At 39.9% G+C, this 19489-nt stretch overlaps 1 protein-coding gene across 7 annotated transcripts in view; it reads right to left on the bottom strand.

The window, feature by feature from the left end:
- The window catches only part of CFAP70 (cilia and flagella associated protein 70), a 149140-nt gene that overhangs the window by 14232 nt on the left and 115419 nt on the right, over positions 1 to 19489 (bottom strand). For all 7 annotated transcript variants that reach the window (XM_049854878.1, XM_049854877.1, XM_049854881.1 and 4 more), the window contains 3 exons: positions 19066 to 19199; positions 18837 to 18952; positions 18434 to 18643 (listed from right to left, as the gene is read on the bottom strand). In XM_049854878.1, the coding sequence (XP_049710835.1) occupies positions 18434 to 18643; positions 18837 to 18952; positions 19066 to 19199 (460 nt within the window). The remainder of the gene's footprint in view (positions 1 to 18433; positions 18644 to 18836; positions 18953 to 19065; positions 19200 to 19489) is intronic.

Below are 19489 nucleotides of genomic sequence, written 5' to 3'. Positions count from 1 at the left end.
TGGGCAGAGACTGAGGGCCAGGGAGAGGCATGCCTGCAAGCACGGCTGGGGAGAGGCTCTTCTGATGGAAGAACTGTAACCTGAGGGCTCTTGAGCCTGACTTGTAACTATTACTTCCCTAATAAACCCCATAATTGTGAGTGTGGTTTGTGAGTTCTCTGTGGCCATAGCAATGAATTATTGAACCTAGTAGAGAGTGCTGTGGGAGGGGCGGTTGGTGTCAGAATTAGTAAAGCTGGCAGAGAGAGGACGTATGTCTTCTGACCTGCGCTTCATGGGAATCAGCCTTGGACCATTGATCTTGATTCTCCTTTCCCTTTGTGAAGTAAAAGGAAGTCAGGCACTGCCCTCAAGCCATTTTTACACATACATATAGCCATATTTGAGGATGACTGTTTTTTTTGTACACCAGGTTGGAAAACCTGGTGATGTAGTGGTTAAGTGCTACAGGTGCTAACCATAAGGGTTGACAGTTTGAATCCACCAGGCACTCCTTGGAAAGTCTATGGGGCAGTTCTACTCTGTCCTATAGGGTCGCTATGAGTCGGAAGCGACCCCACGGCAATGGGTTTGGCTTTTTTTATACGCTAGGTAGGAAACCCTGGTTTGTGTAGTGGTTAAAAGTTCAGCTGCTAACCAAAATGTCCGTAGTTCAAATCCACCAGGTGCTCCCTGGAAACCCTAGGGGGCAGTTCTACTCCATTCTATATGATCGCTATGAGTTGGAATCAAATCGACAGCAATGGGTATATGCCAGGTACTGCACTGAGGACTTAAAAGTATAATCTCATTTATTTCTGACAACAACATACGAGATATTTTTTAAATTATGCTTCTTTTGAAAAAGTGAATCACAGAGAAGTGAATTTCCTCAAGCTCTTAAACATGCTTCTCAAACAAATGTTTGATGAATAAAATAAATGTAATGTCAGGCAGGAAATAATAAGTGCCAGCTGGCTCCAAATCCATAGGGGTCACTCTCAACTGGGGAAGAAGATTTGACTTTGAAAAACAGGTAGAATTTGGATAGGTAGACAGGGAAGGGCATTCAAGGTTGAGGACATGTCATCAGCAAAAGCATAGAAGTAGTGAGCTGATTATTTTAAAGGGTATTGAGAATTACATACAGAAAATTAAGGGAAAGGTAGGTTGGGGCCAAACTGCATTTCTAATGGAATGCTAGAATTTTCCTTCTCTACGCTTAAAAAAAAAAAAAAAATTTTTTTTTTTAAGCGTAGAGAAGGAAAATTCTAGCATTCCATTTTTTTTTAAGCAAGAGGAGGAAACCCTGGTGGCATAGTGGTTAAGTGCTACAGCTGCTATCCAAAAGGTTGGCAGTTTGAATCCACCAGGTGCTCCTTGGAAACTCTCTGGGGCAGTTCTACTCTGTCCTATAGGGTCGCTATGAGTTGGAATCGACTCGACAGCAGTGGATTTGGTTTTTTGGTTGAAAGCAAGAGGAGAAAGGTAGGCATGCTGAGGAGAAAGGTAGGTATGCTGAGGAAATTTTAAGCCGAAGAATTAGACAAGGAAAGTGATGTTACAGGAGAATTACCTAGCAGTGCTACGCAGCAAGGAGAGAAACATTACGGATGAGACAGAGGGATCTGTTATATGGCTGCTACAGCAGTCTGGATATTTGGTAATGGAAAGTAATGGAAACTTAAAGAGAACATACAAGGAGCATTTTGAAAGAGAACCAAATGGTCTTGGGAATTAACGTGACAGAGGTGGGGGAAAGCTCAATCAGGAAAGGAAGAGGAAGCAGGGATGACTCTGAGATTATGCGTTTGGGTGCCTAACATAATGTGAAGTCAATTCAAGAGGTGAGGAGTTTACTGGTGGAAAATTCCAGATGCTGGTTTCTGGAGGGATGTCAGAGTTAAAGACAGAAAGTCTGAGAGCTCTCAGCAGTGAAAATGTAAGCTGTGAAGGTAGGCGAGCTCTTAGAAAACAAGGCTGGATTACAGGGAAGTAATTACACTTAGGGAGTGTGACTAGAAGAAGAAGCTAACAAAGGAAACCAATGAGATTACAGATGTAGGAGGCAATGCAGCCTGGATTTTAGGAAGGAAAGGCTGGATAAACACTGCAGACTGTAACTGTTGACCTTAACGAAAAAAAATTTTTTTCATATTCAACTTCTTTGAGGTCTAATTTACATGTAATAAGGTATTCCCTTTTAAGTGTATAGTTCAGTGCGTTTTAGCAAACGTTTGCACTCATGTACTCACCATCACAATCATGATACAAAACATTTCCAGTACCCCACAAACCTCCCTCTGCTTCTCTGCAGTTAATGCCTCAACTCCCAGCCCCTGCCCAACACTGATCTGCTTCTGTCCATACAGGTTAGCTTTGCCTTTTCTACAATTTCATTAAAATGGAATCATAGAAAATGTACTCTTTTGCATCTGGCTTATTTACTTTTTTTTTTTTATTTACTTAGCATAATATTTTGAGATTCAGCCATGTTGTTGTATGTCTTAGTAGTTCTGTTTTAATGCTGACTGGTTTTTGATTGTGTGACTATATGAAAATTGTTATTCATTCACCTATTAACAGACATTGGGGTTGTTTCCAGTTTTTGACCATTTTAAGTAAATTTGCTATGAACATTTGTGTACAAATCTTTGTGAAGACATGTTTTCTTGCCTCTTATTGACTCAACGGCACTGAGTATTTTTTAGGTTAATACTTAGGAGTGAAACTGCTGGTACATGTATGTTTAAATACAAAAAATTGCCAAACTATTTTCACAAGTGTTATACTATTTTGCATTTCTGTCAGCAACATGTGAGTTCCAGTAACTCCACATCCTTAAAGTCTATTTTGTCAGAAATTAATATTGCCACTCCTGCTCTTTTTTGATTGTTATTTCCTTGATATATATTTTTTTCCATCCTTTGAGTTTTTGTTTATGTCTTTAAGTCGAAGGTGTGTCTCTTGTAGGCAGCATTTAGACGGATTGCGTTTTCTGTCCATTCTGCCACTCTGTCTCTTTATAAGTGCATTTAGACGGCACTGGGTTTTGGATAGTCCACTTAGATTCAGCGTAATTTTTGATAGATATGGGTTTACTGCTGTCATTTTGATGTCTTTTTTTTGTGTTGTTGACAGTTTCTTTTTCTGACTTAATTTTTTGTGCTGAGTAGTTTATACATTGTCTTTTCCTCTTTTTCATTGTTGTTGATTTTATATTTGCTGACTCTACGTTTTTCTTGTTTTTTATTTTGATGTGTAGGATTGTTAGTTTCCTTTCTGGTTACCTTAATATCTACCCCTATTTTTCTAAGTTTAAACCAAACTTTTATTTCTTTATATTGCCTTGACCTCCTCTCCACATGAAAGATCTATCACTACATTTTTTACTCCCTCTTTTTTTTTTTTAAATAATTTTTATTGTGCTTCAAGTGAAAGTTTACAAATCAAGTCAGTCTCTCACACAAAAACTTATATAACCTTGCTACATACTCCCAACTACTCTCCCCCTAATGAGACAGCCTGCTCTCTCCCTCAACTCTCTTTTCGTGTCCATTTCACCAGCATCTAATCCCCTCTACCCTCTCATCTCCCCTCCAGGCAGGAGATGCCAACATAGTCTCAAGTGTCCACCTGATCCAAGAAGCTCACTCCTCACCAGCATCCCTCTCCAACCCATTCTCCAGTTCAATCATGTCTGAAGAGTTGGCTTCAGGAATGGTTCCTGTCCTGGGCCAACAGAAGTTCTGGGGGCCAGGACCACCGGGGTCCTTCTAGTCTCAGTCAGACCATTAAGTCTGGTCTTATGAGAATTTGGGGTCTGCATCCCACAGCTCTCCTGCTCCCTCAGGGGTTCTCTGTTCTGTTCCCTGTCAGGGCAGTCATCGGTTGTAGCCGAGCACCATCTAGTTCTTCTGGTCTCAGGGTGATGTAGTCTCTGGTTCATGTGGCTCTTTCTGTCTCTTGGCCTTGTAATTACCTTGTGTCCTTGGTGTTCTTCATTCTCCTTTGATCCAGGTGGGTTGAGACCAATTGATGCATCTTAGATGGGTGCTTGCTAGTGTTTAAACCCCAGACGCCACTCTTCAAAGTGGGATACAGGATGTTTTCTTAATAGATTTTATTATGCCAATTGACTTAGATGTCCCCTGAAACCATGGTCCCCAAACCCCTGCCCCTGCTACACTGACCTTCGAAGCATTCAGTTTATTCCAGAGACTTCTTTGCTTTTGGTTTAATCCAGTTGTGCTGACCTCCCCTGTATTGTCTGTTGTCTTTCCCTTCACCTAAAGTAGTTCTTATCTACTATCTAATTAGTAAATGCTCCTCTCCCACTCTCCCTCCCTCACCCCTCTCGTAACCACAAAAGAATGTTTTCTTCTCTGTTTAGATTATTTCTTGAGTTCTTATAATAGTGGTCTTATACAATATTTGCCCTTTTGCAACTGACTAATTTCACTCAGCATAATGCCTTCCAGGTTCCTCCATGTTATGAAATGTTTCACAGATTCCTCACTGTTCTTTATCGACGTGTAGGATTCCACTGTGTGAATCATAATTTATTTATCCATTCGTCCGTTCATGGGCACCTTGGTTGCTTCCATCTTTTTGCTGTTGTAAACAGTGCTGCAATGAACATGGGTGTGCATATATCTGTTGTTGTAAACGCTCTTATTTCTCTGGGATATATTCTGAGGAGTGGGATTGCTGGGTTGTATGGTAGTTCTATTTCTACCTTTTAAGGAAGCGCCAAATCGATTTCCAAAGTGGTTGAACCATTTTACATTTCCACCAGCAGTGTATAAGTGTTCCAATCTCTCCACAGCCTCTCCAACATTTATTATTTTGTGTTTTTTGGATTAATGCCAGCCTTGGAGTGAGATGAAATTTCATTGTAGTTTTGATCTGCATTTCTCTTATGGCTAATGATCATGAACATTTCCTCATGTATCTGTTAGCTGCCTGAATGTCTTCTTTAGTGAGCTGTCTATTCATATCTTTTGCCCATTTTTTAATTGGGTTATCTGTCTTTTTGTAGTTGAGTTTTTGCAGTATCATGTAGATTTTAGAGATCAGGCGCTGATTGGAAATGTCACAGCTAAAAACTTTTTCCAAGTCTGTAGGTAGTCTTTTTACTCTTTTGGTGAATTCTTTGGATGAACATAGGTGTTTGATTTTTAGGAGCTCCCAGTTATCTAGTTTTTCTTCTGCATTCTTAATAATGTTTTGTATACTGTTAATGCCATGTATTAGGGCTCCTAACGTTGTCCCTATTTTTTCTTCCATGATCATTATTGTTTTAGATTTAGGTCTTTGATCCATTTTGAGCTCGTTTTTGTGCATGGGTCTTGTTTCATCTTATTGCAGATGGATATCCAGTTATGCCAGCCCCATTTCTTAAAAAGACTGTCTTTTCCCAATTTAACTGTTTTGGGGCCTTTATCAAATACCAACTGCTCATATGTGGATGGGTTTATGTCTGGATTCTCAATTCTGTTCCATTGGTCCATGTATCTGTTGTTGTACCAGTTCCAGGCTGTTTTGACTACTGTGGCAGTATAATAGGTTCTAAAATCAGGTAAAGTAAGCCCTCTCACTTCATTCTTTTTCAGTAAAGCCTTATTTATCCGGGGTCTCTTTCCCTTCCATATGAAGTTGATGATTTGTTTCTCCATCTCATTAAAGAATGTCGTTGGGATTTGGATCGGAACTGCATTAAATGTATAGATGGCTTTTGATAGAATAGACATTTTTACAATGTTAAGTCTTCCTATCCATGAGCAAGGTATGTTTTTCCACTTATGTAAGTCTCTTTTGGTTTCTTGCAGAAGTATACTGTAGTTTTCTTTGTATAAGTCTTTTACATCTCTGGTAAGATTTATTCCTAAGTATTTTATCTTCTTGGGGGCTACTCTAAATGGCATTGATATGGTGATTTCCTCTTCAGTGTTCTTTTTCTTGGTGTAGAGGAATCCAACTGATTTTTGTATTTTCTCTTGTATCCCGATACTCTGCTGAACTCTTCTCTTAGTTTCAGTAGTTTTCTCGAGGATTCCTTAGGGTTTTCTGTGTATAAGATCGTGTCATCTGCAAATAGAGATACTTTTACTTCTTCCTTGCCAATCTGGATGGCCTTGATTTCTTTATCTAGCCTAATTGCTCTGGCTAGGACCTCCAACACAATGTGGAATAAGAGTGGTGATAAAGGGCATCCTTGTCTGGTTCCCAATCTCAGTGGGAATGCTTTCAGGCTCTCTGTATTTAGGGTGATGTTGGCTGTTGGCTTTGTACAAATGCCCTTTATTATGTTGAGGAATTTTCCTTTTATTCCCATTTTGCTGAGAGTTTTTATCATGAATGAGTGTTGAACTTTTTCAAATGCCTTTTCTGCATCAATTGATAAAATTATGTGATTCTTGTCTGTTGTTTTATTTATGTGATGGATTACATTAATTGTTTTTCTAATGTTGAACCATCCCTGCATACCTGGTATGAATCCCACTTGGTCATGGTGAATTATTTTTTTGATATGTTGTTGAATTCTATTGGCTAGAATTTTGTTGAGGATTTTTGCATCTACATTCATGAGGGATATAGGTCTATAATTTTCTTTTCTTGTGGTGTCTTTACCTGGTTTTGCTATCAGGGATATGGTGGCTTCATAGAATGAGTTTGGTAGTATTCCGTCCTTCTCTATGCTCTGAAATACCTTTAGTAGTAGTGGTGTTAACTCTTCTCTGAAAGTTTGGTAGAACTCTGCGGTGAAGCTGTCCGGGCCAGGGCTTTTTTCTGTCGGGAATTTTTTGATTACCTTTTCAATCTCTTCTTTTGTTATGGGTCTATTTAGTTGTTCTACCTCTATTTGTGTTAGTTTAGGTAGGTAGTGTGTTCCTAGGAATTTATCCATTTCTTCTAGGTTTTCAAATTTGTTAAAGTACAATTTTTCCTAGTAATTTGATGTGAATCTTTTAAATTCAGTTGGGTCTGTTGTAATATTGCCCATCTCATTTCTTATTCGGGTTATTTGCTTCCTCTCCTGTTTTTCTTTTGTCAGTTTGGCTAGAGGTTTATCAATTTTGTTGGCCTTTTCAGAAAACTAGCTTTTGGTCTTGTTAATTCTTTCAATTGTTTTTCTGTTTTCTATTTCATTTATTTTAGTTCAGCTCTAATTTTTATTATTTGTTTTCTTCTGGTACCTGTGGGGTTCTTTTGTTGCTCTCTATTTGTTCAAGTTGTAGGGATAATTCTTTGATTTTGGCCCTTTCCTCTTTTTGTATGTGTGCATTTATTGTTATAATTTGGCCTCTTAGCACTGCTTTTGCTGTGTCCCAAAGGTTCTGATAGGAAGTGTTTTCATTCTCATTGGATTCTCTGAATTTCTTTATTCCATCCTTAATGTCTTCTATAATCCAGTCTTTTTTGAGCAGGGTAGTGTTCAGTTTCCAAGTGTTGGACTTCTTTTCCCTGCTTTTCTTGTTATTGATTTCCACTTTTATGGCCTTATGGTCAGAGAAGATGCTTTGTAATATTTCAGTGTTTTGGATTCTGCTAAGGCTTGCTTTATGACCTAATATGTGGTCTATTGTAGAGAATGTTCCATGTGCACTAGATAAGGAAGTATACTTGGTTGCTGTTGGGTGGAATGTTCTGTATATGTCTCTGAGGTCAAGTTGGTTGATTGTGGCATTTCGATCTTCGTGTCTTTATTGAGCTTCTTTCTGGATGTCCTGTCCTTCGCTGAAAGTGGTGTGTTGAAGTCTCCTACTATTATTATGGAGCTGTCTATCTCACTTTTCAATGCTGATAGAGTTTGCTTTATGTATCTTGTAGCCCTGTCACTGGGTGCATAAATATTTAATACGGTTATATCTTCTTGGCTTATTGTCCCTTCAATCATTATATAGTGTCTTTTTTTATCCATTATGATGACTTTAACTTTAAAGTCTATTTTGTCAGAAACTAATATTGCCACTCCTGTTGTTTTTTGATTGTTGTTTGCTTGGTATATTTCTTTCCATCCTTTGAGTTTTAGTTTGTTTGTGTCTCTAAGTCTAAGGTGTGTCTCTTGTAGGCAGTATATAGACGGATCATGTTTTTTAATACATTCTGCCACTCTCTGTCTCTTTATTGGTGCATTTAGTCCATTTACATTCAGGGTTAATTATGGATAGGTATGAATTTAGTGCTATCATTTTGATGTCTTTTTTTGTGTGTTGTTGACAGTTTCTTTTTCCCACTTAATTTTATGTGCTGAGTAGATTATATATTGTCCTTTCCTCATATTTATTGTTGTTGATTTTGTTTCTGCTGAGTCTCTATTTTTTTCCTGTATTTTATTTTGATGAGTAGGTTAGTTTGTTTCCTTTTTGGTTAACTCATTATTTGCCCCTATTTTTCTAAATTTAAACCTAACTTTTATTTCTTTGTATCACCGTATCTTCTCTTCCATATGGAAGGTGTATGATTACATTTCTTAGTCCCTCTTTATTATTTTAATGTTGTCTTCTTTTATATAATAACATTGCTGTTACCCTGTTTTGAGCTTTATTTATTTATTTACTTTATAATCTTGCTTTGTTTTTTTGGATTTCCCTGTCTGGGTTGACTTCTGATTGCTCTGCCCAGTGTTCTAGTCTTGGGTTGATACCTGATATTATTTATTTTCTAAGCAAAGAACTCCCTTTAGTATTTCTTATAGTTTTGGTTTGCTTTTAGAAATTCCCTAAACTTCTGTTTATCTGGAAAAGTCCTGATACCACTTTCATATTTAAGAGACAGTTTTGCTGGATATATGATTCTTGGCAAGCAATTTTTTTCCTTCAATTTTTTAAGATATGTCATCCCATTGCCTTCTTGCCTGCATGGTTTCTGCCAAGTAGTCCGAGCTTATTCTTATTGGCTCTGCTTTGTAGGTGACTTTTCATTTATCCCTTGCTGCTCTTATAATTCTCTCTTTATCTTTGGTTTTAGCAAGTTTGATTATAATATGTCTTGGTGACTTTCTTTTAAGATCTACATTATGTGGAGTTCAATGAACATCGTAGATAGATATCTTCTCATCTTTCACAGTATCAGGGAAGTTTTCTGCCAACAAATCTTCAACAATTCTCTCTGTATGTTCTGTTATCTCTTCCTGTTCTGGTACTCCAATCACTCGTAGGGCATTTCTCTTGATAAGAGTCCCACATGATTCTTAAGGTTTCTTCATTTTTTTTAATTCTTTTATCTGATTTTTCTTCAAATATATTAGTGCCAAGTGATTTATCTTCGAGTTCAGAAATTCTAGCGGGTGGGTTTTTTTACTTGCTCAAATCTGCTCCTCTGACTTTCTATTGAGTTGTCTAATTCTTTAATTTTATTGTTAATCTTCTGAATTTCTGATTGCTGTCTGTCTATGGATTTTTCCAGCTTATTAAACTTTTCATTATGTTCCTGAATAATCTAATTTCTTCAATTGCTTTATCTGTGTGTGCCTTCGCTTGTTCTGTGTATTGCCTCATTTCCTTCCTGATGTCTTGAAGGGTTCTGTATATTAATCTTTTGTATTCTGGCTCTGGTAATTCCAGGAATGCACCTTCTTCTTGAAGATCCCTGGATTCTTTGTTGTGAGAGACTGTTGAGGTGATCATGGTCTGTTTCTTTATGTGACTTGATATTGACTGTTGTCTCCAAGTCCTCTATAAGTTATTGTATTAGTTTATGCTTGCTTACTGTGTCGCAGCTTCTTGCTTTGTTTTGTTTTGGTATACCCCTTTGGGTTGCTTGAGTGAGCTAGCTTGATTATTTTCACCTTTGGAGCTCTGGTGTCCTGTCCCTGCTGGCTAGAGCTGTTATCAGGTATATCAATCTAGGACCCATTCAGTTTTCTTGTATGAATTCAGCTCAGGTTTCCAGGTAGCTGATATCAAGTGTGTGTTACAGGCTCTGTCCTACAGTCTTAGAGGGGTAGGGGTGATTGGCATATATACCAGTATCTGATTGCAGCAGGTGGTCATGCTCTGAACAAGGCAGGGGGCTAAGAACTGACACCTGAGTGTCTCTGAGGAAAGCATGTCCTTGTTTCTTAGAGTGTGCAGGTGGGTGGGTTCTGCAGACAGGCCATGGGCATACAATGTTTTTGGTTGTAAGGACTGGGAGGTACCAGTTATCTTTGGACCCCTGTCACGGGTGGCTGGGTGACCTGAGTGAAGCTACCTGTCCTTAGGGCTCTGATGTGGGTAGGTGAGGACCCATTTGTCAAACATCAAACACCCACCTCTTCTCCACACAGCTGAAACAGTTGGAGTCTGCCAACGAGGGCCTATTCTCCCAAAATAGGCCCACACAGGTCCATGCAGAAGGGAAAGGTGCTCAAACCCCATGGACAGTTTATGCCTAGACAGGAGCCGCTTCTGTCCTGAGCTCCCCTGGTTAGTGGAGCTAGCAAATTATCTTTTCCCCTAGTTGCAAATTTTTTCCTTCCCCAAGGCCAGGAGGATGGCTGTAGGTGCTCAACAGTGCCTATCTCAGGCCCAGGGAATTCAGCCGCTGAAGCCGGCTTGGGGGTGGGGGGGTGCATTAAAATATACGCAAGTACTTAACTTTTGCCAAGAGCGCCATTCTTCTCAGGATCTGGAGGTGTGCGTAAGCTGTGTGGCTGGCTGCTTCTCCCTGAGGAAACTGTGGCCAAATACTACTACCAGCCCACCACTGCAGCTCTGGGAATGGTGCCTGATGGTCCCTGCGATTCAGGTCCAGTAACTCCTCTCCACTTCTGAATGGTCTTTTCCTCCCCCTGACCCTCAGTTCGTTTTCTAAACTTGCCTTTGAAGCTCAGGGCTCCCAGCTTGCCACAAATATACTTGTTTCACTTGTTTTTTCGGGTCTTTGTTGTAAAGAGGGCTCGCTGGAAGCGTCTGTCTATTCCGCCATCTTGGCTCCACCTCTTAGTCCCTCTTTTTTCATTTAACGTTGTCATCATTTACATAATGATGTCTCTGTTTCCGTGTTTTGAGCATTTTAGCTTTGTTTTGTTTTTGTGATTTCCCTATCTGGGTTGATATCTTGTTGCTCTGTCCTGTGTTCTAGTCTTATTATCTGATGTTATTGATTTTCTAACCGGATGACTCCCTTTAGTATTGCTTGTCATTTTGGTTTGGTTTTCGCAAATTCCCTAAACTTCTGTTTATCTGGAAATGCACTAATTTTGCCTTCATATTTGAGAGACAGTTTTTCTGGATATATAATTCTTGGCTGGCAATATTTTTCCTTCAAGACTTTATAGATGTCATCCCATTGCCTTCTTGCCTGCATGGTTTCTGCCAAATAGTCCGAGCTTATTCTTATGGATTCTCCTTTGTAGGTGACTTTTTGTTTATCCCTAGCTGCTCTTATAATTCTCCCTTTATCTTTGGTTTTGGCAAGTTTGATCATAATATATCTTGGTGACTTTCTTTTGGAATATACCCTGTGTGGGTTTCGATGAGCTTCTTGGATAGATACCTTCTCATCTTTCACGATATCAAGGAAGTTTTCTGCCAACAGATCTCCAATAATTCTCTCTGTATTTTCTGTTATCCCTCCGATCTGGTACTCCAATCACTCATAGGTTATTCCTCTTGATAGAGTCCCACAGAATTCTTAGGGTTTCTTCATTTTTTTTTAATTCTTTTACCTGATTTTTCCTCAAGTATGTTGGTATCAAGTGCTTTATCTTCAATCTCACTAATTCTGACTTCCAATTCCTCAATTCTGCTCCTGTGACTTTCTACTGAGTTGTCTAATTCTGAAATGTTATTGTTAATCTTCTGAATTTCTATTTGCTGTCTCTCTATGGATTCTTGCAACATATTAGATTTGTCATTATGCTCTTGTCTAATCTTCTTAAGATCCTCTAATGCTATGTCTGTGTGCTCCTTGGTTGTTCTGCATTTTGCCTGATCTCCTGAAGAGTTCTGTATATTAATCTTTGTATTCTACCTCTGGTAGTTCCAGGAAGTTCTCTTCATCCAGAAGATTTCTTGATTCTTTTTTTGGGAGCTTGCTAAAGCCATCATGGTCTGCCTCTTCATATGATTTGATATTGACTATTGTCTCTGAGCCATCAATAAGTTATTATATTTATGTTTGCTTACTGTGTCCTAGCTTCTTGTTTTGTTTTAATACGCCCAAATAGGCTGCTCAAGTGAGCTGGTTTGATTATTGGTGCCTTTGAAGTTCTAATGTCCTGTCACCTGATGGTTAGAGCTGTTACTAGGTATATGAGTCCAGGAGTCCATTTACTTTTTTTGTATGGATTCCACTCAGGAGTCCAGGTAGTTGGTCACCAAGTATGTGGGGCAGGCCCTCACCGACAGTCTTAGATGAGCAAGTGTGATTGGTGTAGGCACACATATCTGGCTGCAGTAGGGGTCACGCACTGAGTAAGGCAGGGGACTGACAACCACCCTTGAGTGTCTGTGAGAAAAGCATGTCTCCATTCCCTAGAGCACCTAGGTGGGTGGGTTTTGCAGCTGGACTATGGGCACTCAATTCTTTTGGCTGTAAGACTGGGATGTACCACTTATCCGTGGAGCCCTGTTGAGAGTGGCGAGCTGGCGTGGGTGAAGCCACTGGTCATCAGGCCCCTGATGTGGGTAGGTAAGGACCTTGCTTAACAGGCAGAGTGGTGTCAAACGTCATGAACCTACCTCTCTACCATATAACTGAAATAGTTGAAGTTAGACTTAAGGTATATACCCTATTATACTGTGCTAATGAGGGCCTACACTGTTGAAATGGGCCCACACAGGTCTGTGCAGGAGTGAAAGGCATTCAAAGTCAGTGGACCGCTTATGCCTGTGCCTAGGCTAAGGAGCTGTTTCTGCCTTGAGTTCCCAGCTCAGGGGAGCCTGCAGGTTATTTTTTCCCCATTTGTTCATTTGTTCCTTCTCCAAGGCCGGGCATGTGACAGGTCCTACTTCCAGCCCAGGGAAAGCAGCTATCACTGAAGCCAGCTCGGGACCAGGTGCAGAGCGGGGAGAGGTCAGTAAAACGGGAAAGCATTTTTTCCAAAGGGTTGTTTTTTGGTCCACACAGTAGGTTAGATGCAAGTACTTATCTTTTGCTGAGAGCATCTCTTTTCATTGATTCTGGAGGTGTGAGTAAACTCTCAGCCACTCAGTCTCTCTCGATGTGGAAAATGTGTGCTGAACACCACTGCTTGCCTCTCTGCATTTGCGCCAGCAGATCTGGCCTGTGGGGTGCCAGTTCATGCCGGGACAGGTCTGGCGACTCTTTACTGCTTCTGAACCATCTCTCCCTCCCCCTGGCGCTCAGTTCGATTCCTCAACTTTCCCTTTGATGTTCAGGGCTCCTAGATAGTCTATATAACTGATTCACCTGTTTTTTCTGGTCTTTGTTATAAAAGGGACCACTGGAAGCGTCTGAGTACTCTGCCATCTTGGCCCCGCCTCCACTCCACATTCTTGACATAATTTGCTATTATCAATCTTTTTAATTTTAGCTCTTCTAGTGGTATATTCCACCATCCATCAGTTTGTCATACTGTGGTGGCATGTGTGTTGCTATGGTACTGGAAGCTATGTCACCAGATACCAACAGGGTCACCTAAGGTGGACAGGTTTCAGCAGAGCTTCCAGACTAAGGCAGATAGAAAGAAAAGCCTGGTGAACTACTTTCAAAAATCAGCCAATGAAAATCTCATGGATCACAACAAAATACTGTCTGATACAGTGTTGGAAGTTGAGCCCCTTAGGTTGAAAGGCACTCAAAATACACAGTGGCTGCAACAATGGACTTGAGCATACAAACAATCATGATAATGGTGGAGGTCCAGGCAACATTTCATTCTGTTGTACCTGGAGTTGCCACGAGTCAGAGCCAACTCAATGGCAACTAACAACAAGAACAGTTGTAAACTACATTAATTTTCCAACACGAAACCAACCTTACAACCCTACTTGTATGTATTATCTTTTATATATGTTGGTGGAATCTACTCACTAATATTTTGTTAAGAATTTTTGTGTGTAGGTTCATGAGCAAATAATCCGAGAAGCTGAATGTGGCATTAGGACTGTAAGAAGCCTCAGCAGCATAAGCATCATTAATAACTTGCAATGTGCAGATGACGTAAACTTGATTGCTGGAAGCAAAGAGGACTTGAAGCCCCTACTGATGAGAATCAAAGACTATACAGCCTTCAGTATGAATTATACCTCAAAACATAAAGAAAATAAAAATCCTCACAACTGGACCAATAAGCAACACATGATAAATGGAGAAAAGATTGAAGTTGTCAAGGATTTCATTTTACTTGGATCCACAATCAACGCCCACGGAAGCAGCAGTCAAGAAATCAAATGACATATTGCATTGGGCAAATCTGCAGCAAAAGACCTCTTTAAAGTGCTAAAAATCAAAGATGTCAGTTTGAGGACTATGGTGTGCCTCACCAAGCCATGGTATTTTCAATTGCCTTATATGCATGCAAAAGTTGGACAATGAATAAGGAAGACCAAAGAGGAATTGATGCCTTTGAATACGGTGCTAGTGAAGAATATTGAATATCCCATGGACTGCCAGAAGAACAAAAAAATCTGTCTTGAGAGAAGTGTAGCCAGAACGCTCCTTAGAAGGGAGGGTGGTGAGACTTTGGACATGTAATCAGGAGGGACCAGTAACTGGAGAAGGACATCATGCTTGATAAAGTAGAGGGTCAGCAAAAAAGAGGAAGATCCTTGTCTTGGTTATCTAGTGGTTCTGTAACAGAAATACCACAAGTGGATGGTTTTAACAAACATAAATTTATTCTCTCACAGTCTGGGAGGCTAGAAGTCCAAATTCAGGGCGCCAGCTCCCGGGGAAGGATTTCTCAGTCTGTTGGTTCTGGAGGAAAGTCCTTGTCATTAATCTTCCCGTGGTCTAGGAACTTCTCAGCACAGGGACCCCAGGGTCCAAAGTACGTGCTCTACTTCTGGTGTTTTTTTCTTGGTGGCATGAGAGCCCTATCTCTCTGCTCACTTTTCTCTCCTTCTATCTCTTGTAAGATAAAAGGTGATACAGGTCACACCCCAGGAGACCTCCCCTTAAATCTATTCAGGGAGATAACCTGAGTAAGGGTGTTGCATCCCACCCTAATTCTCTTTAACATAACCTAATCTTGCCTCACTAACCACAGACAGAAATTAGGGTTTACAACACATCGGAAAATTACATAAAATCACAAAACGGAGGACAACTACACAATACTGGGAATCATGGCCTAGCCAAGTTGACACATATTTTTGGGGGATACAATTAAATCCATGGCAACTCCCAACGAGACAGACTGACGCAGTGGCTGCAAAAATGGGCTCAAACAAAGCAATGATTGTGAGGATGGCGCGGACCAGGCAGAGTTTCGTTCAGTTGTCCATAGGGTTGCTAGGAGTCAGAACTGACTCAATGGCACCTAAGGACAAGAGGTTCATGAGAGTTATTGGTACGTACTCTTCTTGGATGACTTTGGTTTTGGTATCAGGGTGACACTATTCTTAAAATATGAATTGGAAAATATTTCCTCCTCTATTTTCTGAGAGTGTGTGGTAGAATTGGTATTATTTCTTCCTTAAATGTTGGATATAATTCACCAGTGAAGCCTTTTGGGTCTGGAGTTTTCTTTGTGAGGTTTTTAATTTCACATTTTTTCTTTCTTCCTGAGTAAGCTTTGTTAGTTTATGCATTTCAAGGTCTGTCCTTTTTTCTTAAGTTGTTGAATTTACTGGCTATTTTTTTTCTTTTTATTGTGCTTTAGATAAAGGATTACAGAGCAAATTAGTTCCTCATTAAGCAATTAATACACATATTGTTTGTGATATTGATGCCAACTCTGTGATGTGTCAACACTCTCCCCTTCTTGGCCGTGGGTTCCCCATTACCAGCTTTCCTGGCCCCTCCTGCCTTCTCGTCCTTGCCCCTGGGCTGATGATCCCATTAAGTCTTGTTTTGTTTTATGGGCCTGTCTAATCTTTGGTTGAAGGGTGAACCTCAGGAGTGACTTCAGTGCTGAGTTAAGAGGGCATCCAGAGGCCATACTCTCAGGGTTCTCCAATCTCTATCAGACTAGTAAGTCTGGTCTTTTTGTGTGTGTGTGTGAGTTAGAATTTTGTTCTACAGCTTTCCCCAGCTCTGCCCGGGACACTCTATTGTGATCCCTGTCAGAGCAGTTGGTGGCAGTAGGTGGGCATCATCTAGTTGTGCTGGACTCAGTCAGGTGGAGGCTGTGGTAGTTGTGGTCCATTAATCCTTTGGACTAATCTTTCCCTTGTGTCTTTGGTTTCCTTCATTCTCCCTTGCTCCAGATGGGGCGGGACGAGTAGAGTATCTAAGATGGCCACTCACATGCTTTTAAGACCCTAGACACTACTCACCAAAGTAGGATGTAGAACATTTTCTTTATAAATGTTATGCCAATTGAGCTAGATGTCCCCTGAGGCCATGGTCGCCAGCCCTCAGCCCTGTAATTCGGTCTCTCAGGGAGTTTGGATGTGTCTGTGAGGCTTTTATGACCTTGCCTTGGTCAAGTTGTGCTGACTTCCTCAGTGTTGTGTACTGTCTTAGCGTTCACTAGAGTTACCACTTATCTATTGTCTAGTTAGTGTTTTTCCCTCCCCACCATTCCCCTCCCTTGTAATCATCAAAGATTGTTTCTTTTTGTGTGTAAACCTTTTCATGAGTTTTTATAATAGTCATCTTGTACAGTATTTGTCCTTTTGTGATTGACTTATTTCAGTCAGCATAATGCCCTCCAGATTCATCCATGTTGTGAGATGTTTCACAGATTCATGACTGTTCTTTATCGTTGCATAGTATTCCATTATCTGTATGTACCATAGTTTGTTTATCAATTCATCTCCTGATGTGCATCTAGGTTGTTTCCATCTCTTCGCTGTTGTGAACAATGCTACAATGAACATGGGTGTGCATATGTCTATTCGTGTGACGGCTCTTATTTCTCTAGGATATATTCCTAGGAGTGGGATAGCTGGATCGTATGGTATTTCTATTTTAGTTTTTAAAGGAAGCACCATATCGTTTTCCAGAATGGTTATATCATTTTGCGTTCCCACCAGCTGTGCATAAGAGTTCCATTCTCCCCGCAGCCTCTCCAACATTTGTTATTTTCTGTTTCTTTGATTTGTGCCAGTAGTGTTGGGGTGAGATGGTATCTCATTGTGGTGAGTTTATGGGCATTTTGTTCATAATTTCCCCTCATTACCATTTTAATGGCTGTAAGATTTGCAGTTATGTCCCATCTTCCATTCCTAATTTTGGTAGTATGTATTTTTTGTAAACAGATTTACCAATTTAATTGATCTTTTGAAATAAATCAGTTTTGGTCTCATTGATTTTACTTTTGTCTGTTTTCAATTTCTACTCTGAGCTTTATCATTTCTTTCCTTCTACTTCAGGTTTAATTTGCTCTTCTTTTTCTAGCTTTTTGAGATAGATGCTTATATTTGATTTTAGAGGTTTTTTGTTTTGTAATATAAGCATTTAAAGCTTTATGGCTTTCCCTCTATGCATTGATTTAGCTCATCTCACAAATCTTTATTCGTTGTGTATTCATTATCATCCTGTTCAAATGACTTTGTGATTTCTTCTTTGACCTATGGATTATTTAGAAGGGTATTGTTTAATTTCTAAATATTTGAGGCTTTCCTATATATCCAGTGGTGAGCTGTTAAATGTTTAAAAGCTGGCTCTCTGGGATGTGTATGGAGCCTGGTTTACCGGGTTTGCTGATTTCCATGGGTGTAAATTCCTCAGCTATAACCAATTTGGATATGGATATATTCATTATCTTGACTGTGCTGATGTTTTCATGGGTGTGTACCTATGTCAAAAGTTAACTGTACATCTTAAAAATGTGCAGTTTATTGAATGTCAGTTATACTCAGTAAAGTTGTTAAAAATGTATGCACTCAAAATAACAATGCACATATGCAAAAACCAAAACAAATAAAAACATATACATTAAATGCATCACAAATGATTAATTCCTAAAGTGGAGGAAAGGAGAGTAGCATTGAAGAACAGTGGAAAAAAAGGCAGCACATAAACAAATAAATAAATTTAAGTGTCACAAGAGCTTGACCTCACATGGTAGAAAGGAGAGTGAGGGGATCATTCTGCTGGAATGATACCCCTTTTTAGGGGCAAGTGTATTTCAATAAGGACTTACTGAGACAGAATATTTTCTAAGATTAAAAAAACTGAATCTCAACAGTAGAAGTTTCAGACCCCTAGCCATATGAATAAGGAAATATTTAGATGTAAGGAGCCTTTCCTTGTATCCCTGAAACAGCTCAAAACTCTGCCTACTCATTCATTTAAAGTATTTACTGAGTGCCTAGTATGTGCCAGGTCCTATTCATAAGGCCAGTAATTTTCCCAGTAGTCATTAATCATCTCCACTCCCTGGCCCTACCTGCTGGGGCTTCCACCTTGATTGCTATTGCAGAAGAACCATCCGTGGTCACCGAAGGGTCTAAATTGGATTCCACCTTCCCCCCTTCTTCAAGGTTCTCTAGAGTACCAGTGCTCTTCTGCTTTGTTACTCGAGTCTGAAGCTGTTTGAAGGCCTCATGAAATGCCATTTCCATTCGAATATCATTGTTTTGAATTTCATAGTACAAACCTGAAGAAAGAGAAATGTGGAAATAAATGTGACTAATTTTTCACCATCACGTACCGAAGAATTACAACATTTCACTTATTTTTCCCACATTTTTACCAAAGTTCAAGAATACATGATGAGCCACTAAAGAGCAAAGAGAAAGGGAATCTTATAAACGAAGAAAATATTTTCAGATTGCAGGAAAATACCATACCAAGTAAAGTCCAGGCCACAACACTGGTTGGTTCCAAGCAAGTGGCATCCTCAAAGAAAATTTCTGCCTGCTCATAGTTCTCCATCAGGACAGCCAGGATACCACAGAGCAGCAAGCTGAGAAGAGACCACCAAATTTACAACGTGGTTCCATGTCAGTCATGGAACCAAGACAATTTCATGCAGGAGCGTCTGCTCCCACTCGTTCCCCATCTCCCTTCCACCCATACCTGTGGATGTGATGCTGGTTGAGGGAAAGGGCTTTCCGAAAACACTCCTGTGCTTTGATCTTGTCCTCAGTTAGGAGGCAGAAGGCACCATAATCCAACCAGTGCTCCAAATTCTGGGGCTCACGGACCAACCTCTGGGCACAGGAAGCATCAGGAGGGCTAAGGTTATTATAACATTATGTCATATTTTTTGTGTACATATCATGCAGTAAGCATTCCATAAATATTACAAACTTTTGAGTGCAGAGACCAGAACTACTTTTTTCCTTACCACTGAATCCTAAATGCCTAGCATAGTCAGTATTCTGGCTTATAGCAGATGATCAATAAATATTTGTTGAATTTATTTAAAAATTGAATCCTCAAGTTATTTATTCCTTTGTCAGTTTTCTGACCAGCCTAAGCTCATCTAATACCTTAGGAG

This window comes from Elephas maximus, chromosome 16, assembly GCF_024166365.1.
Source record: "Elephas maximus indicus isolate mEleMax1 chromosome 16, mEleMax1 primary haplotype, whole genome shotgun sequence".
Lineage (NCBI taxonomy): Eukaryota > Metazoa > Chordata > Mammalia > Proboscidea > Elephantidae > Elephas > Elephas maximus.
Note: the sequence above shows the minus strand (reverse complement) of the source record. Positions and strands in the feature narration are given on the sequence as shown.